Consider the following 26181-nt stretch of genomic DNA (forward strand, 5'->3'; position numbering starts at 1 on the left):
CTTCCCTTCACCCCCACCTCCCCACAAACACCCCCAGGCTTGTTTTTTAGTTGGCCCGCTGAAACGGAGGTATCTATTGCAAACGGAGGAAACCACTCTGGGTAAGTACAGGCCCTCGTGTGTTTAACCCGCTGCTGTTTGATGTGGGTGCACTTTGTTCTGGGTCAGCGAGGCGAGCAACGGTCCCAGCAGACCCTCCCCGAACCGAGGAGCTAATGGGGTTCGCCCCCACGCTGGATCTCGGTCTAAATCAGCCCTGCTATAATGTCCCTCCCCCCCCATCCACCTCTTAATTAGCAAGGAGGCGTACACAAAGGGAAAGTGCTGTGGGACTTTAATTACCTCAGCGCCCGGGTTGGCACGGGCACGTTCTCGACGCGTCCGATAGGCTGTAGCCACGGCCCTTGCCCCGCCTACCGTCTGAGAGCCGGTTGAAAAAGGCACCCCCCTGCCCCGAGCACAATGCCACCTCTGTGGCCGCCGCTCGGATGATGCCAAACCAATTTGTAGATAAGGCAGCGAGACGTGGAACTTAAACGCCCTGCTGTTTTATAGCTGCCCTTTTATCCCATTTTGGAGGTCTGGAGCCTCAGCCTTTTCTCCTATCTGAACTGCAGAAGTGATTATGGGGGATGAGGGGGGGAGCAGGGGGCTAACGCTGGAGGTTTTATTCACCACCACCACTGCCACCAAGTTCAGCACTTGGCCCCCGTGGCCTGGGGCCTGGAATGGCGGCTCCTCGATTGCCTTAATTAGCTGTGCTGTTCCCTGGGGTTTCTGCCGTCCTCTCCTGCCGGCATTACAATGTGAAAGGGCCTGTCACTTTAAGCCATAGGCCAGAGTTTCTGTAGGCCCCCCACATCACCCCCCCCCCCCCCCCAACATGAATTAAATTAGCCTCGGAGCTTTGACAGGCCGTTTCTTAGAACACGGGTTTGTGTGCCGTTGTGTTTGAGCTCTGCAGTGGGATCACTTGTTCTTCGTGCGTAAGTGGTTTAGGAGAGGATCTCCCCCTTATCTTTGATCAGTATGTCCAATGGTGAGCTGCGAAAGTCTGCTCTCTGTCCCGGTATTACGTAAACTCACTCTGCTCCCAACAGAACACGGGCCACTTCCACCAGAAGTTAGCGTCCGTTCAATGGTCGTTTTTCTCCCGAGGAATGTGCTTCATGATTATGGTTGTTTGACTATCCCAGACACTAAAACACTTTGATGTGAATTGGAGCAATAATTGTAGAGCAAACAACAAATAACTGCACAATGTCCCTGTCTTCGGAAGACGGTGTGAGCTCACGATGGTCCCAGCACCAGCATATAAGCCTGCCCAGTTCGTAGTCTCTCGTTAGCAACAGCTTCCCCACCATACTGTTACAGTGAATCACCATTACCATGTCACTGTATGCTGAAATGGAGCGCGTATGTGACTCATACCAAGTTTTTATGAAAAAGTAATTTTTCTGTTATTTGTCATGAAAATTAGACTGTTTGGAACGTGGTGAGCTAACTTGGTTTTGGGAACCCGGTGAGTTTACGTTAGTATGGTGAAGCACCCTCTACATCTGCCTGTTGTACATCTCTCTCCAGACCCTCACACTCACACAAGAGCAGCCTCTCTCTTGTGCTCAGAGTTAACCTGGGCCATGTTCAGCCCTGACAAAATGTAGCAAAACACTTATTTAAACAGAAACGGTGGCATCCTGTTGCAAACCTTGGGCAGACTAACTGACTCCTATGGTGTCTTAGAAGGCCTACATCATTATTGATTGGGGCTACAGCCTCGCCACACCCACCAAACGGGATCAAACATACCTCAAAGTCTGTTGTAAAACGTTGGGGGAAAACATATCGTTCAACACAGAAGCCGTAGCAAAACGTAGCCAAGTGTTATTTCAGATTGAACACGGCCCTGCTGTGTGAAGGCCCCTCGGACGTTGTCATGCGCGTGCGGCGTCTGAGCGGTTAACGCAGTCAGAGCGCCCTCAGCCTCCGCACATTCCTCCCGCGGCTTTGAACTCGATCTTCTTAAGACCGAGAGACGGCCTCGCCGAGCCGGCCTGAGATCAGAACCGACAGCAAACACCCCGGGCGAGACACGGCGCGGGAGCGATTGTTTGCGGAGTTATCTCTGCAGCATCTCAACTTGGATTTCCCCCACCTCCCCCCTCTCTCACACGCACACGCACACGCACACGCACACGCACACGCACACACACACACACACACACACACACACACACACACACACACACATACTTTAGGCGTCTCGTCTGTAGGATTAGCGCACCTTTACTCCAACGACAGGCGTCTGGGGCCGGCTACTTAAAAGCCTTTCACGAATGAGAGGAATTCCTCCCAAGTGAAAGAGCAGTGTCACTTCGACGCCCGGGTTCTTCAGTTTTATCGGTCGTGTTGAAAAACGAGGCGGCACTGTCCGAAAGCGGCCGTGTTTTATGAGTGCAGTTGAGAAGGATAAAGAGCTTTTAGTGTAAACATTCTGCGGGGGAAACACAGTTTCCTTTGCCGTCTTCATTTACAACAGAGAAATTTAGGAGAGAGATAATTTTGAAGGTTTTACAGACTGTTTTTGAGTTCTTGAACAGATAGGCATAAAAAGGAAATATGTTTTAGTTGTTGTGGTCTTTTTAAAGTTAATGGAAAAGACTCCCAATTTCCCTGCTCAGCTCCACTCTCACTTAACCTCCTTGATGCAAATTCAGTGAGTTTTCCCATGACCAGGCAACAAAATGCAGCTATGGAACCTCCCACTTTGACTGCATTGCAATTCCTTATTTTGCATTAACCTCATGAAGTTTCCCTGCGTGATTTACCGTGTTTTTTCCACTTGTGTTCTCTGTTACATTCTCAGCATCTGGGTTAAGCATTAAGCTGGTGTTGGTGGTGTTTTTGTAAGAAACCCAGTGGTCTTGTGAGCCGGAGGCTGCCTGCTCTGGACTGTATGTCATTTCACCACCAAAAATGCTTTTCCGGGCCAAAGAATTGGGGGGGGGGGGGGGGGGGGGGTTACTGAATGCTGAACACAACCATGGCCACCCCCCTCCTGAGCTGACTGTTCTCTCTGATTGCCTCAGGTCAGGACGCCGAGCTGTACTACGTGAGGGACGATGTGGTCAGCCACTACGCCCTGTCCTTCATCATGCCCGTGCCTGCTGATACCAACAGCCTGCATTTCACCTGGCACTCCAACAAAAAGGTGAGCTTTCCATGAAAATAAGAAGGCAATGCCCCCCCCACATGTTGACTGTTGCTAAAGCATCTGGTGGTCGTGCTTGAAGGCAGTCCGTCTTTGCTGACCGGGTTTCTGGAATTGTATAGTATATGCATTCGATGGATTATTCACTGTACTGCCCCCCAAAAACCTATGTTTAAAAAATATATTTTTTGGACGATATACTTACTATAACTTTTTGGTGATAGACGTTTTCATCTTTGAATCAAGTCTGTGATTACACACTGTAAAACTATTGGACACAGCTAAACATTTAGCTCTTTGCCATTGTGTGACTCCAGAGCATGCACTCGTTTTTGTTTCCAGGTTTTCTGGCTGCAATTTTCAAGGTTATGCTTTCTGTAGGCTTGTTTGCAGTGGCACAATTGTGCACTTCTGTGCCGAAAAAAACACATTTTCATTTTGGAACCTGTAGTTCAGTGGCTCTCAATCCAGGTCCTGTAGTTCTTTCCGTATGCTGGCTTCCCTCCGAACCTTAATTGTAATTCCTGAAGGAAAAAGAACCATTTGATTTTTTATTACAGACTGTTAATGTCTAACGAGGGTGGCTGTTAATGTCATACCACATAATGTCAGAAACAGACATTTTTTTAGGACTAATCAGGACTTCACCAGTCTTACAATGTCCAGGTCTGTCTTAAATGATGGAAATGTTGACCACTTGTCATTGAAAGAAAACCATTTGTAGAGAATAAAAAGTTCAAAGACAAGGCAAATGATTTGAGCCAAACGGTACCGAGCCAAAACTGCATTATTAAATTTGGCTTCAACACAAAATGTTTGAAATTTCACTAATGTTTTGAACTGCTTTAATGAACAGATTGGTTGGAATGAAAACCAATAGGCCATCGTGCAACCTGTTAGCAGTAAATGAGCAGCAATTCAATTCTTCTCATCGTACCGAAGCAAGAACTTGTGAACTTGAGAATTTGTGTTTCAGGGTATGAAAATGTCCTGTAATTATGCGTTCTCTCTCTTCCCACCTGCTACAGGTGGACTACAAGCTGGGCTTCCAGGTGGACAACCCTGCCGCTATGAGCCTGCCCAAAAGCAGCATACCAGCTCAGGGGGAGGTGCCTCGGAGCCGATCAGGTCTGCCAGTCCTACACCTTTCCATACTCCCCTGCCCAGGTCAAGCCCAACTCACTGACACAACCTCAGCTCCATCCAACCTCACTCATGAAACCTCGGCTCTTGTGTGAAACTTCAGCTAAAATCAACATCACTCATGAATTCTCAGCTAAAACCAACATCACTCGTGAAACCACAGCTAAAGCCAACATCACTCATGAATCCTCAGCTCAAACCAACATCATGAAACCTCAGCTAAAGCCAACATCACTCATGAAACCTCAGCTAAAGCCAACGTCACTCATGAATCCTCAGCTAAAACAAACATCACTCATGAATCCTCAGCTCAAACCAACCTTACTCATGAAACCACAGCAACAAAATAGAGAATTTCTACTGCCAAATATTTGCACACTACTTTTATTAAGCACATAATTTGGGTTTTATCTTCATAATCACACAATGCAAGCCTCCATGTTCACTATTTTTATACATTATTTTAATTTATGCTTAATGAATTTAAACTGAAGGAATTAAATTAACCTAATATAATTAATATTATAATTTGGCTTAAACAGAAAGGAGTGATCAGAGGGTAAGGCGACTGTTCCAACATCAGCATTATTCTCATGCACATCGCAGCATGGCTAAAGGTCAGCAGGAGATTGCGTTGCAGATTACTAGTAAAACCTGTACTGGGTAATTGATCTTGTCTTGTCAAATACTATTATTTTTATTGTAATTATGATTAATATTGTACATTATTATGTTTTTATTATGTTATGTTTTTTTTCTCCTTTTTGTTTTAAGATGTTTTTAATGTATTGTGTATTGTACTTATTATTATTTTCAAAATGTTTTTATGTTAATGTTCGAAATAAAGAAACATTCATTTTGGACTGGAATGCAAACACTGATATTGAAAATTCTCATAGGTCATTTTTCAATAATTTAACAACTGAATTGTAATTCCACTGTGTCCATTGCAGTGTCGTCATGGTTAGTTTGTCAGTGGGGACAATATGTCCACATAAAGAAATGATTATGAGTCATTTTAAAGCTGCTTGGTGCTGGTGGTTTGATATAAAATGTAGCATTGGAGAGCTACAGAATTGGAAGAAAAGGCACTTTTTTGAAGCATTGCTGTATATATTGCATATTGGAATGCTGAACTCCCAACTTATTGGGAAGCCTTCTGTCCTCTCTCCCCGCAGTGTTCCGAGTGGATCTCTTCTGTTTGGGGAAAATGGACGCCGAGGTGATCGTGACGATGCAACTCAATCTGACCATCCAGGCTAACAACTTCACAGCCCTTAACTTCAAACGGAGGAAAACATGTTACAAGCGTAAGTCCCCCTGTAGGGAAATCTGGAAGATTAATATATTCACTTGGATTTGCAGAGGGCGTTCCTTGTGCTTCCTACTGTCGCGCCTGGGCACTGTGTAGTGCGGTGAATCTGTGCACGATGCCTTTCCTGAAAGACTTGAAGCCACCATGGCGAGAATGTTCGGAAAAATGCTTCAACTAAGATGATAGAATGTAGTCAAAAACCTGTGCCTTCCCCGTATACAGGGTCAAAAAGGGGTGAAGCCTGGCTCTTGTTAGTCCCACAATGTTCTGCGGAATTAATAATGCACAAATTGGCCGGATTAGTTGGTTGAAATAAAATCTGTTTTATGCCACCATCTGGGAACAAGATCTTTTTAACATGTCCATGTGTAATACATCTGCAAAGGTCAAAGGGTTCCAGTGTGTTGAAGCAGAACATTATTCACTCTACTGTGTGTGCGTGTGTGCGTGTGTGCGTGTGTGCGTGTGTGCGTGTGTGCGTGTGTGCGTGTGTGCGTGTGTGCGTGCGTGCGTGCGTGCGTGCGTGCGTGAGTGTGTGCACGCCTGCCTGTGTGTGTGTCTGTATGAGTAATGGTGTGTGTCTGTGTGCGTGTCTACATACCCTCTGAAAAGACTGTTTAATACTCAGTGCAGTGAAACCCCCGGGGCAATTTGGGAATGATGAAAGGGTTACAGAAGGAAATGGAGCAGCATTTGTCTCCGGCTGTCACTATTTTCAACTTTGTGGAGATAATTATAAGGGCCCTGATGCTCTCGGCCTGTGTCACATGCTCCAAGGAGGAAGCCTACTAAAACTTTGCTGCCCAGTTTTGAGTGCATGAGCCAAATTAGCTGCTTGGGGAAAAAAAAAGCTCATTAGCATCTAATATGCCGTTGAATACATTTGTGAGGTCCAAGCTGCTGGTAAGGCTTCCATTATTTACACTTCACTATGCGTCAGGAAACCATTTTAGGGCCCAACTAAAGGTCTTTGAATTGTGTGTCTTCTGCAGATGGCTGTTTGTTGTAAATCTGGTCACACTGCTTGATGTTGGTTGATTAGGGGCCTCTAAGGGTTGCTGTAAAACCTCTCTTGGCTTATCGTTGAGGTCCTCCACCCGGCTTACATACACTCACAGAGCACTTTATTAGGAACACATGTACGCCTACTTATTCATGCGATTATCTAATCAGCCAATCTTGCGGTAGCAGTGCATTGTATTAAATCTTGCAGATACGGGTCAGGAGCTTCAGTTAATATTCACATCAACCATCAGAATGGGAAAAAGATTTGATCTAAATGACTTGGACCATGGAATGATTGTTGGTGCCAGAGTATTTCTGTAACTGCTTATCTCCTGGGTTTTCCTTGCACAACAGCCTCTAGGGTTTATTCAGAATGGTGCGAAAAACCAAAAACATCAAGTGAGCAGCAAGTTGTTAATGAGAGAGGTCAGAGGAGAAGGGCCAGACTGGTCGAAGCTGACTGAAAGGTGACAGTAACCCAAATAACCACGCATTACAACAGTGGTATGCAGAAGCGCATCTCTGAACGCACAACGTCAAACCTCTCAGTGGATAGGCTACAGCAGCAGAAGACTTAAGTCTAAACAATAAGTCTAATAAATACCTAATAAAGTGCTCACTGAGTGTATATCAGTGTGAATCTCTGAAAAGCTTTTATTGAAAAAAAAACATTTTGTTATTTGCTAATTAAGAACTTTTATCATCAAGCTGCACCGATTACAGGATTATTGAAATGTTCTTGAGGTTTGTCACAAGATCTATCAACTTTGCATTTAATTCCTTCTATGTAAAAGCTTTTTTGAAAAGCTTTTTGGATACGTTTTAAATAGAAATGGATTGTACATCTATGTGGGTGAGTGATATGTTAAAATGGGTGCTTGTATCTAAAGGTTTTATGCAAGCTGTGAAGATTCAAATATTGGCATATTACTTTCATCAGTGAAATGGTGTATGCTAACGGCAGTCTTATCTTACTGTACAGTGCATTGTAGCTACAGAATTCCTTAAAGTGGCTGTAAAGCATCTGGAAAATGTTTTAATAACCATAAATAATCACAGAGGGATGTATCCACTACAGATCCACCCAAATATCTCTTCAAAGTTATGTAAATCACTAATAACACGCATTTCAAGTTGGACACTAAATCTGTATTGAAAACAATGGCAGGATTGTTTGGGTGTGGTCCGGACCACCTCACCAGCCCGTGTCCCTCCTCAACTCTTCCTACAATGTACCACCCACAACTAAATTTTATTGGAGAAGGAGTCTGGGCGAGGGTTGCGATTGGTAGAGGGATTAAGATCTGAAACACACAGAACGGCCCTGGTCTGGTTTCAAACACAGGACCTTTTTTGTTGATAGGCGACGGTGTTATCCACTGAACCACTGTGCTGGCACATAGCTCATGCTACAAATATCAATGAGAATGATATGCAATGAGGCGAAAACATTCATTGGTCAGGTCCCTCTTGATGTCATAAATGATCTGGACCCAATAGCTCAGTCTGGTAATGAATTGAACACCACCCATTTCATCTCTATAGATGGAATAGATGGAAATGTGTAGACTGATATGTCAATATTGCAATGCATTTGCTTTCTCAAATTTTGATGCTTAATACATGCTTAATACATAACCCAATACAATGTATTTACACTCCTATTTTTTACAAAAAAGGCTGAAATGGCAAAATTTCTATATATCATTTTAAGTACTCAAATATTAAATGCCGTACATGAAAATGGAGGCTGTGATTGGTAGTTCCACAGTAATTAGCTCGTACACCTATGATGGCAACATATGAAGGTATACAAGACAGTCTCAGCATACAACACCAGACAAAGGCACAAATGTCCAAAACATGTAGCCTCGCTTTACCTTTAGCTAAAAATGTTGAGCATGGATTTTTCCTGAAAGTAGCTCTCCTCTGTTGGTAGCGTGATGTGCCACCAAAGCCCATTTTCTGACCCTTTCTTCCTGCCCCCCCTTCCTGCTTGTTTTCTTTACAGGACTTGAGCAACCGGATCCCAAGGTCCCCGCGTTTCCAAACAAAACCCTGAACAGGCCGATGTGTAAGTCTTTAGGGCCGTCGTCTTCCCACACAAAGCTTTCCCATGATTTCTACAGGCGACATGTCAAGCCTTTTACCTCGTTCCCTCTTCTCTCCACATGGCCTGCAGTCTCAGGGTTGGAAAGTCTTGCCGTGTGTTTCTTCCACTCATTATCTTAGCCAGCTAATTCACGAATTAGTTATTTTGCACCTGGCAGAAGAATTGTGCTGATTAACATAAGAAACTTTATTGAACCCTGTGGGGTAATTTTGTCGTCTGCATCCTAGCTACTTAGGAGCAGTAGCAACGTGGGGTTAAGGGCCTTGCTCAAGGGCCCAAGTGATTTGAACAAAATACTGAGGAGGACTTACTTTCTCAACCTGGATTTTTCCATCTTTGTTTCTGAGCTGCCTCTCATGACATCAGCGCGTGACACTGGTGGTGAACACAGGACAGAAGGCGCAGGATACAGAGTTGTAATGAAGGGAGGGAATAGCAGACCAGCCGCACCAGAACCCAAGCGAACAGAGGAGTGGAACTGATTACAGAGCACTCTGACGCCAGTGGATCGACACCCCACTCAAACTGGGCCTCCCTGGCCAATTAGCCACAAGGACCGATCCACCTCCGGCAGGTCTCTGGGGCGCTTGCTCCTCGAGTGTTTCCGTTTCTGCCCCGGCTCCTTCCAGGGCCGTGACTCACGTTTCCTGTGGCCCCGGATTCGATCAAGATGTGCTCAGGACAGCATTCTGGAGTGTGCTGCTAAGGCAGTATGACGTTCACACTTGCTGGGCCCGGCTGGAGTTTGGGTCAAGTGGCGATGGGCTTTTGTTGAGCCGTAATGGAGTCCCTGGCTTTTTTCTGCCGCAGTTACACTTGGGTAAGCTGCATGAATCAGAAGCTCCCATTAAGCTTGGGCTTGCGGGGTGCAGGGGGAGTCCGCATGACTTCTCGCTCATGCAGTGTGGGGGGGGGGGGTGTGTGTGTGCTTTCAATCCATCCTTCCTTCCCCCTCCACTCATCCCCCCTTCCCTTGGGAATGCTGAGCCAATTTAGCCCCACTGAGAGCAAATTAAGCATTGCTTGTGACGAGTCCCTCCCTCCCTCCGGGGTTATATACAATATTGAGCAGAAACAGCAAAAAATGACTTGGACTTTTCCTTTCTGCTGGTTTTCTCACCGCCCTAATTGGTGTGAACCATGCCACTGGGGTATCCATTCACACTTGACCACGCCAGGCCTCGCCTGTTTTACACCACAAAACGAGACCCTGATCCTTAGGGGATTCTGAGAGTCCTTTTTCAATTAGGAGCTGTGCACTGGAACCTAGGTGAGCTGACTTCCGATCCAAGAAGTGTCTTAAATTAATAGATTAGATTGAAAGGCTGGGCAAAGCCCGGTAGATCTTGAGCCCGGGGTTCCCCGTGCCTGGAGTTCCCCGTCCCTTTTATTAGAAATGCTGTGTGTGCATGTTTATTATGTTGGATTACAGCAAAATACATTTCAGACATAGTTGACTGAAACGCCCACATACTCTTTACTGTAACCTTTACTGTAACTCTTTTGCTCACATACTGTATAGATAATGATGCGATCTAGAACCCCTGAAAATTTGAGCTTCATACTCCCGTTTGTTTTTCCAGTAGAGCCATTTGAATTCCGCCAGGTGTCACCAAGAACGCATCATGGCAAAAAATTTTGTATTTACAGGTTCATACCTTTGTAGGGAAAATCATAAATCTGTCAGTTTTGGTAATTTTGTATGTAGAATTCATATCTGGCCTCAGAAGACTTCTGCTTCTGTTGAATTATTTAGCCCCAAAAATGCAATCGTTTTCACTGGGGACCAATTTTTAGTGGTCATAAGTAAAAAAAATTTGGTGTCATTTTATTTGTAAATTAGTCATCTGAGAGTACTTTCTTCTAGTCATAAAGATAAACATGATACTAATAAAATTTCCTGAGATATGGCCCATGGGATATTCAATTTGGCCATTTTTAACACATTAGACCGGTCCGGAAAGCAATTTCATAAATTGAAAAATAAAAAATAAAAGAAAGTAAATTTTTAGTGGAAAATATGGAGTGGATGCATGTTTTCTGGGGTGAGTTTTCAGATATGAATTCTACATACAAACGTATCCCTACATACAAATTTACATCAGATTTAGGGCTTTTCTCTACGAAGTTATGGACTGTAAATATAACATTTCATGCCGCAACACGTTCTTCATTGCGACAACCTTTAAATCGCTCTACCGGGAAAATGAAATGGAGTATGAAGTTTTCATGAATTTTCTATCTCATAATTGTCTACCAACACACAGAAAAATAGAAAAATCCATGAGGCGCTGTGGTGCAACCTCCTGGAATTGGCATTGGCTGGCTAAGCTACATCCCATCATTTGGCTGTTTTCAGTCATTCGAGCCTCCCGTGACTCATTTCTCCCCCCCCGGCAGTTGAGACCGTAAACCCGGCCCCCACCACCTCCACCCGGGTCTTCTACATCAGCGTGGGGGTGTGCTGTGCCGTCATCTTCCTGGTGGCCATCGTCCTGGCGGTGCTCCACCTGCACAGCATGAAGAGGGTGGAGATGGAGGACAGGTGAGTGTTGCCACGGTGACCCAGCCACCGCCCGAAAACCGGTCTGCGGGGTGTCGATTAACACTTTCAGTCACAAGCCCAGTAAGTGGCTTCATCCAAATCCAATGGGGTTTTGGCTATGGTTGAGAATTTTGTAGGGTCTTTTTTAATAGGGGCTCAAAACAATAGTTATAGCTGTCATTTCGATTGCTTGAAAAGGTATAAGGTTAAGAGTGCAATATGGCAGTCTTGGGAGTTTAAGATAGTTATGTTTAAGTGCCATATGGTAGTCAAAGGGTTAACACGTTTTGTTGAACCCCACCGAGGTACCCACTGACTGCTGGGAGCTGCGGTTTAGATTTTGCATGTGGCCCAAAATAGCACTTTGTACCTGACCTGTTCCAGCTGTGTTGATTTGAATATTGTAACATGGTTGGCTTGATGTTTTTATTTGTTTTTGGTTTGCAGTACACGTCTACTCATATTTGCCTCATTTATATATTATTTGAGTGTGATTAAATTGTGTCACTTGCTTTGCAACCCACTTAAGTAAATCTGCAGAAATCTTAATTTATCCCCAATGTATCACCAATATACTGTAAACATTCCAGATGTTGAGCTGGTCTGGTGCTTCTTTGCAAATACCTTCAACTTATTAGTAAATAAACATGCTCCGGTTAAAAGAAACAAGGTACATATTTTAAAACACAAGCCACTAAATTCTTCTGCCTTCAAGGTCTGCAGAAGTCTGTCCCCTATTTTATGAACCCAGGAAAGTTACCACATTTTCATTTAACTTCATAAAAGGCTTTATTCAGCTATATCAGAGAAACATTTCTTTTTATTATTGAAGGAAGGCTTGAAATCTGTGAGTGCTCCATTCTCATTTTCCAGAGAGGTCCTCAATAGTCAAATCCTCCATATGTGACTTTGGAGAAAACCAGGAAAGCCTTCCCATTAGTCTTCAGGCATTCCTTTTTTCCTGATGTGTTATTTGAGGTGAAATTAAATGAGCACATTCGCAAATAGTCTGATCACGCACCCAAGATGATCTCTGGCCACGCTCATTAGATGAAGGAACAAACAGGGTTGTCCTCCCTCCCTCAGTGGGTTTAACAGAGATCCCATTATTTAGACACGGTGCGTAACAGGATTTGTCCGGCTAATCCGTAGACAGAGGCTCCAACACAGACGGTGGTGTTTGCTCTTCTCTGAGGCTCTATTGTCGAGCTGTGTCATCACCCCTCAGACTCTCCGCTTGTCGGAGCCACTCCTGACAAAGAGGGCCCTTCTCCTCGTAGACGCCCGGATTTTGAAATTGCATTAGGATGACTCCGCTTGTATAAAGGGAAGTCGTTTACGGAAGAAGCGGGCGGGGTGCTGACCTGATGGCGGAGTGTGGGTGTGTTAGTGTGACTCGTGTGGGTACGGTGCATGACAAACGACCCCCCGTTGTTCTGTACGGCACATCGAATGGCACAGTGTTTTCGAAACGTGGTCTATAAATAAAGTTTGTTATTTTATTGCATTACATTTCATTTAGCAGACACTTTTATCTGAACAACGTAAAAATACGTGCATATCAAGGTCGTACAACAAACAATGCATATAGAACTGGTTGTTAGGCTATGAATGTATGTTTAGTACCCAAGATAGGTAGGCTGAGTCTGTAACTACCATACCAAGACAACTACAATTAGAGAAATTACAGTAGTTAGAGAAATTATTATTATTATTGTCTTTCAGCGTGAGTGACAGTGGGAGCTCCCAGGGCCTGTCTCAGCCATCCACACAAACCACTCAGTACCTGAGGGCGGACACCCCTAACAACGCCACCCCCGTCACCAGTAAGGAGCAGCGAGACGCACGCACGTGTTACTCCACCTGTGACACGCGCCTTCACAATTTACCAATGTTTGCATGTGAACCCCCCCCCCACTCCCCTTTAAAACATGGAGAGATCTTCCCCCTATCAGAGGAGGAAGTCAGGCTGGATGCATTTCTTCCCTTGCAAGCCTCTGCACTGATGGGTTTCTCATGTCGTCCGCCTGCGTTGGTCTGTGTGTACATGGTAAATGTGAACAGGCTTTGAGTTTGGGAAATGGCTTGCATCTTTCGCTTGGCCTCACGGACGGATAAGCTGGCTTTTCCGCGGCTGAGCTCGTGAAGGGGATGCTGTGTCCTCTGCCTGTCCCTTGCTGGAGGAGCGTTCGTTCTGGGGACAGGCTCCCTCCTTACCGGGCCACGTGCCTCGACACCATCACGTCCTGCCTCGTGGCAGGGGAACGTTTGACCGTCACGGTTTGTTGCCTTTAGCTTGCGGTACTCTGTCAGGCTCTGAAAAGCGCCGTGAAAGTGCTCTAACCTCAGGCTGCAGTGGCTGTTTTTTTCCCCCCTGCCCCTGTCGGCCTCGGAGCGAATGTGCGCCCAGTCGACCAGAGTCACACGTCTGGCCCCTCGTGCCCCCGGCACTGAACGTGCATTCCTTCGCCCAACGAGATAATTCGTTGCCGCCGGTCTAATTGGCTAAACTGGAATCAGAAGGTTGCAATGAAGAGCTGAAAATACTCTTTTGTGGAAGCCGGCCCTGTTGTCCTTGCTGTAGAGTTGATGAGTGACATAGTACACTATGTCCTGTCCCCGCACTTGAACTCAAGTGCAAAAACGAGCCCGGCCGTTGTCCAATTCCCAGGGAATGTCCATGTTTATTTTACTTTCAGAATTTTCTGTCTGTTTACCTTTCAGTCTCCCAAATTTCGACCACCACCATCAAATTGAAATGCTAATAAGTCCTTGCTTATATAGTATTGCTGAAGTTTGATATCCTCTAGCTGTTGATGCCACATATACTGTGCAGTCAGTCCATCCTTAAGTATTTGGACAATGACACAATTTTTACTTTTTGGCTCTATACTCTAGCACATTGGACTTAAAAACAAGGAATATGAGGTCAGAGACTATCAGCTTTAATATTTGGGTATTTGGATCCATATTGTTTTAACCATGTAGGAATTGCTGCTCTTTCATACAGTGTCACTGTCCAAATACGTACGGTCTACGCTTTCCGCTAAGATTGCTGAAAAACATTTTAAAAATTGTAAAACTACACCAAATGTCATAAAACAAAGTTACATTTTCAGGCCCTTCACATTTGTAGGGCTTACAGTACCCATTCCCACAACCACGATGGCAGCCACGGAAATAACGGCTTTTTGAGAACTTGAGAGCATGTTATCATTTATACCATCGAGCTACGAAGGCAAGAAATGCATTTCTTTGTTCAAAAAAAAAATAAAAAGCACACCGTGTTTTGGCGAGATCCAAAGAAGACGCCTGGAGTTTTTTAGCAGCAGTAGCAACTGTTGCATCTGATTGTGCCCGAGTATTTTTACTTTGGCTAGCAGAGGTGTGTAATGGGAGTAGATTGTAGGTTGTGAACCAGTGGGTTTGATCGAGTGTGGTTTACACATTGAAGAAATTGTCACTTTTAAAAATGAGATTATGCTCACAGTTTATATTTGGAAAATTTTAATCGGAATGTGTAATCCCAGTTTTATCCTCTACGATCACCAACGGAGGGAAAGCTATCTTGAGCAATTTGTCAAGATATGAAACATTGTGTTTGTGCTCCTTCATTATTTTATTTTGTGGGCAGAAGTGAAGTTGCCTAAATTGTGGGTCTTCTGTGAAAAAATAATACAATGACTGTGATAAGCCTTGGCAGATGGAAACACATTGGTAAATCTGACCCTGGATTGCTTCTTTCGGGTTTGGGGCGATGTAGAAACAGTGGCCAATCGGCTGAGCTCCTGCCTCCTATGATCCTCCTTCACCTCTATTCCTTCTGCCTTTAGTGGGCTTTGTTTTATACTGAAGTTTAACTTGCATGTGGGGTGTCTTGGGTCATTTGTGGTTTGTTTGTTCATTTCTGTTTCAATTTTTTTTTTTGAAATATTAATATTAAACTGTACCGTGCTGTGTTACAGTAGCAATGAAATAAGGTGGTGTAGATGCAGATTACCTGCAAAGTATGAGGATGACTACTTTGGGGTGGAAAACGTTTTCTATTTTGTCGCCACCTACTGGAAACGTTGAGGAGCTACTACTGACTAATCAATTTTTAAATTATCATCCGGTTTGGCTGTGATGACATTTTATGTTGTATGAGAGCAGCAAACATTAGTTATTTTAGCATAATTTAGCATAATTTAACGAAAATATGTTTCCTGTCAAATCGTATGCACATGGGTTTGACACTATGTAGTTAGTTTGCATCCCCTTCATTTAGTTCATTTCTTTTTTTTAAGCACACACAAATTAAATTTTCAAGAAGGAATGTCATCATTTTACAATTTGGAATAGACCTTGTTTGACCATGTCAGTGGCATTTGTTAAACCTGCTTTTGATGTAAACTTGGCTCCAGAAGTTGATGTATAATCCAATCAATCTAATTTCAAACAGTTATTTGTAGCAAAGGTCAAAGATATCGGTCTTACATCTTCCGGTTATATGAACCAGATGTTTATCTCTGCACTTTATCTTTGAACTTTATATAAAAATGCCCAAGATTCTGCCAAAGGCTATCCCTGAACATGGACATGGAATAACAAAATAGCCTGTGCCTTTAAGTATGCTGGCCTCCCTAATGCATGGTGTCAGTGTTCAGAGAAACTACTTCCTTGTGTGAAGGCCTACCCAATCTTGTTCCTGGCGATCTACCCGCAGAAAACCTGCAGGATGTTAGATTGGACAGCCCAGGTGTAGTTGGTCTCCTACAGAGGTGGAAAGTCCAGGGGTCAGAAAGTAAAAGTCCTGCTGTGCGTTTCTTCTACCATTTCACTAATTTGCTCTACCACCAGACCTGAATAATTGTGATAATGAAGAAAGGAACAATGTACCACAGAACAAAATACAGCAAACAAACAGAACAAAATGCAACAAACGGTACAAAATTCAACAAACGAACAGAACAAAATACAGCAAGCAAACCAAACAAAAAACTGAGAAGGACTTTTACTTCCTCAACAGGGATTTTACACCTCTGGTCTCCTACTCCTTTGGGGCCCCCCTTTGCGCTTGCCTAATTGTGTTAATGAGCTGAGACGCTTAATCCACCTGCCATTTTACCCAGCTTTACAGCACCCTCTCTATCACCCCCCCACCCCCTCCTCTTACCATCAGACATTCAGCCTGGTTCTGCACCCATCCTCCACCTCGCTGCTGCCTCCTTCCCCAACCCCGGCGCCCCCTCCCACGAAGCCAAAAGTAAGTCCTCCCCCATGCACTCTTCCAGGAACAGACCAAGAGAAAAAGAGTGCAAGCGACCGGTTTCGGCCGGAACTAACCCTCCTGGGCCTTCCCCCCCCCCCCCCCCCCCCCCCCCCCCACTTACGTGTTAATTTATTGCCTCATAACAGGCCACTTTTTCCTGGGGCTCCTTGCTTAGGTCACAGGTTTCTACCGCCGTTCCCGTGATTCGGCCCGCGATTTGAACCTCCTACACTGTCCACTGTGGTACTGTCACTGACTATGCACCTTAACCTTAATTTAACCCTTTCTGTCCCTAGCCCGATATGAAGTGGCTGCACTGAAAATCTCAAGGGGTGTTGGTTCGGTTGCGAAAATTGAGACAGTTTAGTAGGGTTTTAATAGGGTCTTAAAACAATAGTATAGCAGTCATTTTGATGATTTTTTGTTGAAATGGTATAAGGTTCGAGAGTGCCGTATGGCACTTGTGGGGTTTTATGGTAGTTACGCTTGAGTGCCATATGGCACACTTGTGACTGAAAGGCTTGACAAGCTAGGTCAGCTGAGAGCTTGATGTGCAAATAGGAAAAACGGATCGCCTTAAGCAGAGGTGGGCATTCTGTTTCTGGCATTAATTGCGCAATTAGTCATGACATTTTACGCGGTCTGACATTTTAACTACATTTCTTGATAAGACATGAATGACCGGCAAATACTTTTTGTGCCCCTGTATGAAACCTTCTGCTGTGATCTAATCTACGAAGAACAAGTGTTGGGGTATACAGCCAATTCGTTAATTTAGCGTAATTAAATTTAGAGTAATTGGTGAAAAAAACAAAAAACAAAACTGCATACACATCTGGACTGGACTGGAATTTCCCACCTCTTTCCTAGAGAGTCTAATGTAGGGATAGGCAGGCGGCCAGATGTAGGCTGTTTTTTGTGGGAATTTCACCAGGGTCCTGGGGTTACTTCCCCTGCTCTTGTCGCGAAAGGGGATCTGATGTGACGACAGTGGGCGTGGAATGTCACGCGTTTTCTTCGAAAGGACAGCTTCCTCTACAGTGTAGTGCCCCCATCACTGCTCTGGAGATTGGATTTCTGTTTTAAGGCCCGGACACACCAAACCGACGGTCGGCCGCGGAGCGCCGACAAAGATCGCCTCGCGTCGATACGCGTCGTTAATGTTGGCTGTGCCGAACACACCGCGACGACGGTCCGCCGACGGCCGAGTTGCACGTATGTTCTCGTGCACTGATTCGCTAGCTGGACAGCCAATCAGAGAGCTCTCTCTCATCGACGGCTCCGGGGGCTCCGACGCCGATTCAACATGTTGAATCGGCGTCGGAGCCCTCCAAAACACGCCGACGGAGTGTCAGCGTGCGGGACACACCGGAAAGACTCGGCCGACAGGGCGCCACCGACGTCCGACTGCCGACCGTCGGTTTGGTGTGTCCGGGCCTTTAGTCCAGAGAGAACAGTACCCCCTACTGGCCCACCAACATCTTCCAGCAGCAGATTGGTTTTCCGAGGTGGTCTCCCAATCAACGCACCAGCCAAGCCCACACCTAGCAGCATGAACTTGGTGCACTGATCAGGGGCAGCCTGTAGCCTTGTAGCTGAGGTACATGACTGGGCCCCGGATGGTTGGTGGTTATAGCCGCAATAAGATCCGCACAGCTGTTGGGCCCAGGGGGATTGTCCCCTGCTTAGTATAATCAACTAAGTCGCTTTGGATAAAGGCATCAGCTAGATAACAAATTAGATTATTATTTTTACTTCACAAAAGAATGTGTGACAGCCTACAGGTGAATATTTGGTTAAAAGAAGAAGTGCAAACAGTCTGGGAGTGGCGAGTGAATCATGGATAGAGCACACAGGGGCATTAGTGTACAGGTTGAGAGTTGACAACTCCATGGACTGCACTGGATGGTTTCCCTATGCTGTGTAGCCTTTGACGACGCGTTCGTTCTTCCAACAGTAGGGAAGAAGGCTGCAGTTCGGCCTGTACATTATATAAAAATGCCTCTTGTCTTCAACACCCATTATGATTGAACACCATAAAATTCATGCTTGCCATTTTCAATGTCAAATTGAAGCTCCTTTTTTGTAGATATTACCCACATGATGCCTGGTTAACAGTGAAGAATGAATTTAATGTGAAACAAATACCCCTTTATTAGGTAGAATATTAATTTAGTATATTTACGTAATAGTATTATTACCTTTCAGTCAGTACAATTGAGACCTTCTTGAATTCTTGAACGTTCTGCCTGATAGATATGTGAACATGACTGATATGTGGATGTGGCCATTTTTATATCGATCATTTGCATCGCAGTGATATTTACGTTCTGTAGATTGTAACGCCTTCAGCGTTTCCTTGTTATGAAAGATGCGCATCCTGGTGCAGTTCTCCGTCTGACCACTGGAAGGCGCAGAAGGGCCGCTGTTGCGCAGCAGATATCGATAACGTCCGCTCCGGGAGCACTCCCATCTGGCCCACAGGGCCTGTCACTCTGCTGGTGTTCATTACTCCTCTCTAATCAAGAGCTGATTTAAATCTGACGCACCAGCTGCCTGAAATCTCGGCCAATCACTGACATTATTGGACTATGGACTATCAGGCAGAAGAGAACCAGCAGTACTACTGACTGACTTTAAGGGCTGGGTTTGTTATCCCTGGTCTAATGATTGAAAAGCTGAACTCGCAGTGTGGTTAGTCTTTGGGTTGGTAACCCTGAAGCAGGTGTATTATTTCATGAGGGAGATATGTAGGGTGGAAAAGAGATTTTAAAAAATACATAAATAAAAACCAATTCTTTAAAGTCCCACACTTTCTGATTTTAGTATCCAAAACACCCACAAAACATTCGCAAAGAGCAGCAAAGTACCGTGGGGTCCAAAAGTCTGAGACCACATTGAAAATCTGTGGCGTGTTTCATGTAATCCTGGCAATAAACAGAAAGTATTAGGATTTAGAAAAAACATTGAAACAAATTAAAGTCACTTCAAAGCTTTGCAAGAACTACTCGCAGACCAAAGAAGAGCAAGGAGTGCTGCACAATTCACAACCACCTGACCTCAACATTTATTTGACACTGTCAAATGCTGGGATAACATGAATAATCAGGCTTAGCACACATTTGTGGAGTCCATGCCTGAGTGCACGTCACCATTGAAACAAAATGGGAACACTAAGAAATTATGAAATGCATGTGAATTTCGCAAAGATTCAATCTTTCACTCAATTATTATGCAGATAATGTAATTTGTAATTTAAAATTTGTGTTAAATGTGTTAAAGCATTTTCTCTTGTGGTCTCAGACTTTTTGACCCCACTGTCAGTCGGTCCCTCACCCCGCCCCCAGAGCCCGATTTCCCCTCCCCCCTCCCCCTCCACTTCCTGTGGTCAGCTTTCTGTGTTTAACATTTAGGAACATCATCCAATAATTCTGCAAAAACATATGTCATATCACATGGGAAATTGTTCTACAAACAGCTCAGAAAAATAGCAGTTAGACCCTAAAATATGCATACTTCTACCGAAAAAGCAATCGTTTTACTTGAATAAGTATGGAATTCAAATCGAACCTCCAGGATGATATGAAAAGCTCAGACACTTAAAATATGCGTGGGGGCCTTTAAAAAAAGAACACCCTGCTTTTCTACAGAAGAACAGATGTCTTTCAGAATTGGCGGCTTAAACCAGTGTCCAATGTTTCACTGTGCGTAGGGGTGATTGCAGCCTGGCCAAAATTCAAAATCTAACTGACAAAATGATAATCTCCCATCTCCCTTCCCGTCTTACCTCAGCCAATGAACGGTGAGCAGCTTGGAATGTTAAACCGCTATAGATCACCCAGGTGAGAGGTCTGTGTTTCTTGGACCTGGAGGTTTGGAATGTGGTGAATGCAATGATTGTTCTGAGAATGTTTTTTGAGCTGGTCTTTCAACTGCAAAAAGCAGGCCTACATTTGGAAACATCAATGCATTCTCATTTTGCCCATTTTAATGGGTTTATGACCCCTGAAAGTAATTAAAACACGTTGAAACCCCCCCCGAAGACCTTGTTGATGAGGTGCAGCTCATTAATTCTCAAGCAGCGGTTGAGAAACCGCATTTGGTTGCACTTTTGGTTCAGCAATCTGAATTCAGTTCTTCAGATAATAAAACCCTATTGGGGTTTTTCTATATGACACCAGGCAACACCAGTAGAAGACAGAATTGCAAACTTAGGTCAGCTATCCGTTTTGTTATTGACGTGCCACATTCATTGGTCTCATTGAATCAAATGCTGTGGTTTGTTCTGTTAGCTGGCGTCTTTACCCAATGAAGTCTTTAATGAAAAAAAATTCAGAAGGCTCATGTTTTCAATTCTGGGTTTACGCTGCCCTTTTTGCGCTTGCAATTCAGATACTTCTAATCTGTCGATGGAGAAAAGAGCGTTTAGCAATAAACTGTTTTTAACCTGCAACTGGAGGTTTGTACAGGGCCATTCAGCTCAGATGATTGCAAATGAACAGAGATGCCTCTTATATCTGTTGTTTTTTATATTACGGCCTTTGGCTGACACTTTTAGCCAGAGCGACGTACAAGTTGATTAGACTAAGCAGGGGACAATCCTCCCCTGGAAGCAATGCAGGGTTAAGGGTCTTACTGTGTACTGCTGTGTGGATCCTATTGTGGCTACATCGGGATTAGAACCACCGACCTTGCGGGTCCCAGTCATTTACCTTAACCACTACACTACAGGCCGCCCTGTCTTTACTCTGACTTTACTCTATGGATTGCACATCAATTATTTCTTCACTCAGAGAGTAGTCACTCTTGCCAGGCTTGCCAGGTCATGTAGTAGAAGCAGAGAAGTTCAAAACCAGGCTTGATGCAGTGCTGGATACCATCTAGTTTGTCGGTCAAAAGTGAGCATTAGGAATCCTTTAGTGGTACTGTAAGCAAATGGTAAGCATTGTTGGGCTGAATGTCATATTCTTGCCGTTATGTTAGCATAATTAACAACACGCTTTGATTCCAAATTGCTTTAGCTTCACTCCCCTCAAGTACCAGACGCAAAACACAATACAGTTGTCTTGCCTCAAACTTATCACACGCATATTCAGTTCATTTCTAAACGGCTGTCGACATTACCCGCCTGCTTGTTTTGTAGTCTACCGTGTCGACGGGTTTAATTATCGCGGTACCCGAGCCCAGCGAATGAACACCCGTTCGCCTGCGGGCTATAAGATGAGTGAACTTTCGCCGTACTGGGCTGCTTGCCCTAAGCAGTGAGGGATAAGCAGTCCTTTCAAGGTAAATCATTGGGAAGACTGAAAAAGCAGAACCGCATTCTACTTGTATCAGTCAGGGCAGTGTGTCATTATACTGCATGCTCTCATTGTAATACTGAAATGATGTTATGACTGTTCTGTCTGTTTTTTTCTAAGCTTACTAATGTCTGTCTGTCTGTCGTGCGTGTCTGTCTTTGTGTGCGACTCCTCAGTCTACCCTTCGCTGCGTATCGAAAAGAACGACCTGAGGAGCGTCACGCTGCAGGAGGCCAAGGCGAGGGTCAAAGACATCGCCATCTCCAGGGAGAGGGTGACGCTGAAAGACGTCCTGCAGGAAGGTACGGTCGCTCCTGCCGTCACGCCGGAGCCTCCCCTGGAGCCTCCCCACTACGCTCCAGGCCGCCATTTCATTCAATTAAAATAAATAAATAAATAAACAGCCAAAACATTGCCCCAGGTAACAGCTAATCGGAAGAAACCGCAGCCATTTCACACAGGTAAAGATTTTTGGAGATTAAAGTGCACCGGGCCTCAGTAAGCTTATTTCCAGCACTGGGAACCGGCTGCACTCTGCTTCAGGCAGTGCTCGAGGAGAACGGTTTTTCTCCCTCCCGTGACCGTTTGGCCGCAAGAAACGGCTCAACATTACTGCGATCGACATCGCTTTCCCTCTTTCTCCACCTCTGGTCCGGCTGGCGGGTAAACACTGGGAGAGATCAAAAAGTCCTCCCGCGGCTCTCTTCCCAGAACCCCCCCTCCTCCTCTCTCGCTTATTCGCAGCCGGCTCCCCATCCCCCCTTTGCTTCAGCGGTCTTTAAAACGCGTTTGTAAGAGGGGCAGCGGAACGAGCCGGCAGTCTGATGGAGTGGGACAGTGACAATCGCCCAACTCAGGGTCTCATGTCCCTGACCCCCAACGTGACTTGAAATCTTTTTTCCCCCTAGTGCTCATGTGCTTGTTTCCCAACCTTGCGTGTTATTTTTCTGTTGCCTCGTCATTTATTCTGGCCAGAGGTGGAAAGTCCAGGGGTCAGAAAGTAAAAGGTCCTGCTGTGCTTTTTTTCCCCCCTCCACTCGTGAGTTCAGCCACCTGGCTGAACAATTGTGCTAATTAGTAAATCCAGACGATTGGAACAAAATAAAACAGGACTTTTACTTACTGAACCTGGACACTTTCTGTGCCAGCACGGCACGACTGTACAGTTTGTCTCATTCTTGCTTGCACACACGCACACACACACACACTCTCTCACACACACACACACACACACACACACGCCCAATGAGGTGTTAATATCCAGTCTTTGGCGTGGTGTGTGACACTAGCTTTGCTAAAAGAAAAACCTGCCCCCACACCTTTTCAGTTTTGACAGCCCTGGTGTAAAGACTTGTCCTGAAAGGGCATGTAGCAGAACACACAATGTTACAGCATGCTGTAGCAGAACACACCATTTTACAGCCTGGTGTGGCAGAACACACAATGTTACAGCGTGGTGTAGCAGAACACACAATGTTACAGCGTGGTGTGGCAGAACACACAATGTTACAGCCTGGTGTGGCAGAACACACAATGTTACAGCGTGGTGTAGCAGAACACACAATGTTACAGCCTGGTGTGGCAGAACACACAATGTTACAGCGTGGTGTAGCAGAACACACAATGTTACAGCGTGGTGTAGCAGAACACACAATGTTACAGCATGCTGTAGCAGAACACACAATGTTACAGCCTGGTCTAGCAGAACGTTTCTCACAGAACGAGGCCTAGTGAAACTCCGGGCCACCCTGAACTTTGGAATCCAGTGCAGACTCCCACCCCATCCCCAGCAAGCGAAGGCATGTGGGGGAGACATACTTGTTTGTACCGTGCTTGCCAGCGTTTGCCACAGCAGTCTCCACACTTTCACGCCGCCCTCACACCTTATTAACGCGCCTTGTGCAAGAGGTGGTTGCTTTTGCCAAAACTGCTAGCAGGAGAGCGTGCACGTGTGGAGCATTAACATTCCAGAGTGAGCCAGCCATGTCAGTTTCGTGGTGAACTTTGAGGGGGACACAGAAATCTAAAGGCCGTTTTATAGTTGGCCGACGTATAATCGTTTCGACCAGCCATCAAATGTGATAATCGTTGGTGGTAATGACTTTTAGTTTATCCTAGAATGATGGATGATTTGACGTGCCCATCACAAAGACATAAATTGTATTGAACTTTGACCCCATCCCTGGCTCAGTTGTCATGACAATCTCATTATAGAACGTTCACATCTGTAACTATCTTTCACAAAGTGTCATCAACTAACTTCCATATTTTGCTCGCAATGACACTTCTGCAATGCGTTCAAAATCAAAGTCAAGTGATCATGCGCCTTTCAAAAATGACCATTTATAAACTTAAAAGCTTATCTAACATCTTCAGATCCTGCCCTTATTTTATTTATTTACTTAAAAAAAAAAATGTTTTTAAACCCCTCCACCAACTGTCCTGGAGCAACAAGGGGAGAAGAGAACAAACAGGTGTCGAAAATGCGCAGTAGGGTTGCAAGCCGACCTTCTTTTGCGTTAGTTCTCTGTGTAACAGCAGATTTAGTTCTTCCACTAACCCAGGGCCACTGCAGTTCAGCAGAATGTACCAGTTAGAGTTCTTAACCCCTCAAGGTGTTAAAGCAGCTCTTGTGCTCGGACCAGTCTTGTGCTTTGTAATGTTTCTGCAGCGCGTGGTTCTTTTCTCCCCTGCCTGTGCTGAACGAGCTCTCTCTCCTTCTCTTCCCCAGGAACGTTCGGCCGCATCTTCCACGGCTTTCTCCTGGACGAGAAGGACCCCACCAAGGAGAAACAAGTGTTTGTGAAAACGGTGAAAGGTTTGTGATTTATCGCCCCTTTTCAACCGCACCTGCCATGTTTTCCCATGATTCACTCGGGAGCTTATTGTTTTGAGCAGTGCTACTCAACTCCACGTCCTGCGGGCCGCGGTGTCTGCAGACATTTGCTCCTACCGTGTACTACACCACCTGATTTCACTAATTGGCTTATTATCCGAACCAAGCAAGTTTAATAATCAGTGAAATCAGGCGGTGTAGCGCACGGCAGGAGCAAATACCCGCAGACACTGCGGCCTGCAGAACGTGTTGAGTAGCGCTGGTTTTGAGAATTTATGCCCTATCTTGTCCCATGTTTGGCCATGTGAACTGTGTTTTGTCGATAGCCTGTGGGCCTGTGTGTTTGGCTCGGCGGGAGCAAAATGCGCCTCAAGGCCTCGGTCACATAATGTTTTGCGCTGGCTTTTCTTTCTTCTCCCATAGTCACACTTGAGTAACACTGACGGCTGTGCATAAGGTTCTGCCAGTGTTGAATATGCCTTTTGCGGTCTGAAGCCCAAGGCCTCGTGCTGTTGCTGTGTGTAGCCGGACTGGAATGCTTAAACCTGGAGTTTGAAAAAGGGCTGTCCAGGAGATGGGGCAGATTCTTCTGCTGTGCCAGTTTGTGCCAGTCAGAGTGTAGCGAGAGAGTTCCCAGGAGTCAAGCACTTCCAAAAGCTAGAGTCACCGCAGCTCTTAAGCCATTCACCCCCCTATTTACAGTAGAAGCAGAAACAAGGAGTAAAGATGTCTTAGTATCCTGACTTGGGGTTGGTCTGTACTGTAACATGAGCTTAGGTGCACTTGAGGGCAAGTACTTTCCAAAACATACTAATATTTCCCGGATCGCTCAATGTTAATTTCAAGCCTCATTGGATGTCATTCCTACACGGATCACCCGATATGGATGTAAAAATCCTCCGATTAAAGGTGACTGCGCACTTTAGCCTCATTTACACATGCACTGTACAGCACAGGTGCTCAAACTCCTGTCTTTGAGGGCTGCACTACCTTTCGATAAGCAGCCAATGGAAACAAGGTGTGCAAACTCTTTAGCCAATCAATGACTCAAATGAAACGGTTACGTGCAGCAACGCACTAAAAACCTGCAGACACAGCGGCCCTCCGTGATTTGAGTTTGACGTCCCTGCCATAAAGCTGTCGGTAAAACTAATAATTGAATAATTATACAGCCCCGGGTAGCTCTCGTGCCAGGACAGACTATGTTCCAGCTCACTGGGATGACACCCTATTGTTCACCCTGTACTTTGACTGTGTTATTGCTCTATATCGGTTCTGTGACGTTATTTGTGGGAAGCAGCGGAGGTACTGCACGTCTGAAAGCCAGTGTTAACACGCCCGGCTCGAGTCAGCTACCTTTGCCGTACTCTCCCAACACCCGCGAGGCGCGGTTTATTTCTTAATTTTTTTATGTAATGTTTATTTGAGTAGGGACAATGCCAAGAGGCATAGTGCCATTACA

The 26181-nt window shown here is 45.1% G+C and overlaps 1 protein-coding gene across 3 annotated transcripts in view; it reads left to right on the forward strand.

Moving 5' to 3' along the window:
• ryk (receptor like tyrosine kinase) overlaps positions 1 to 26181 on the forward strand; it is a 65020-nt gene that overhangs the window by 21886 nt on the left and 16953 nt on the right. For 2 of the 3 annotated variants that reach the window (XM_061240340.1, XM_061240342.1), the window contains exons 2-10: positions 3090 to 3211; positions 4240 to 4339; positions 5533 to 5664; positions 8686 to 8748; positions 11188 to 11332; positions 13058 to 13158; positions 16494 to 16577; positions 22060 to 22185; positions 24615 to 24701. In XM_061240340.1, the coding sequence (XP_061096324.1) occupies positions 3090 to 3211; positions 4240 to 4339; positions 5533 to 5664; positions 8686 to 8748; positions 11188 to 11332; positions 13058 to 13158; positions 16494 to 16577; positions 22060 to 22185; positions 24615 to 24701 (960 nt within the window). The remainder of the gene's footprint in view (positions 1 to 3089; positions 3212 to 4239; positions 4340 to 5532; positions 5665 to 8685; positions 8749 to 11187; positions 11333 to 13057; positions 13159 to 16493; positions 16578 to 22059; positions 22186 to 24614; positions 24702 to 26181) is intronic. The other variant, XM_061240341.1, reaches the window with a different exon arrangement.

Source organism: Conger conger, chromosome 4 (assembly GCF_963514075.1).
Source record: "Conger conger chromosome 4, fConCon1.1, whole genome shotgun sequence".
Taxonomy (NCBI): domain Eukaryota; kingdom Metazoa; phylum Chordata; class Actinopteri; order Anguilliformes; family Congridae; genus Conger; species Conger conger.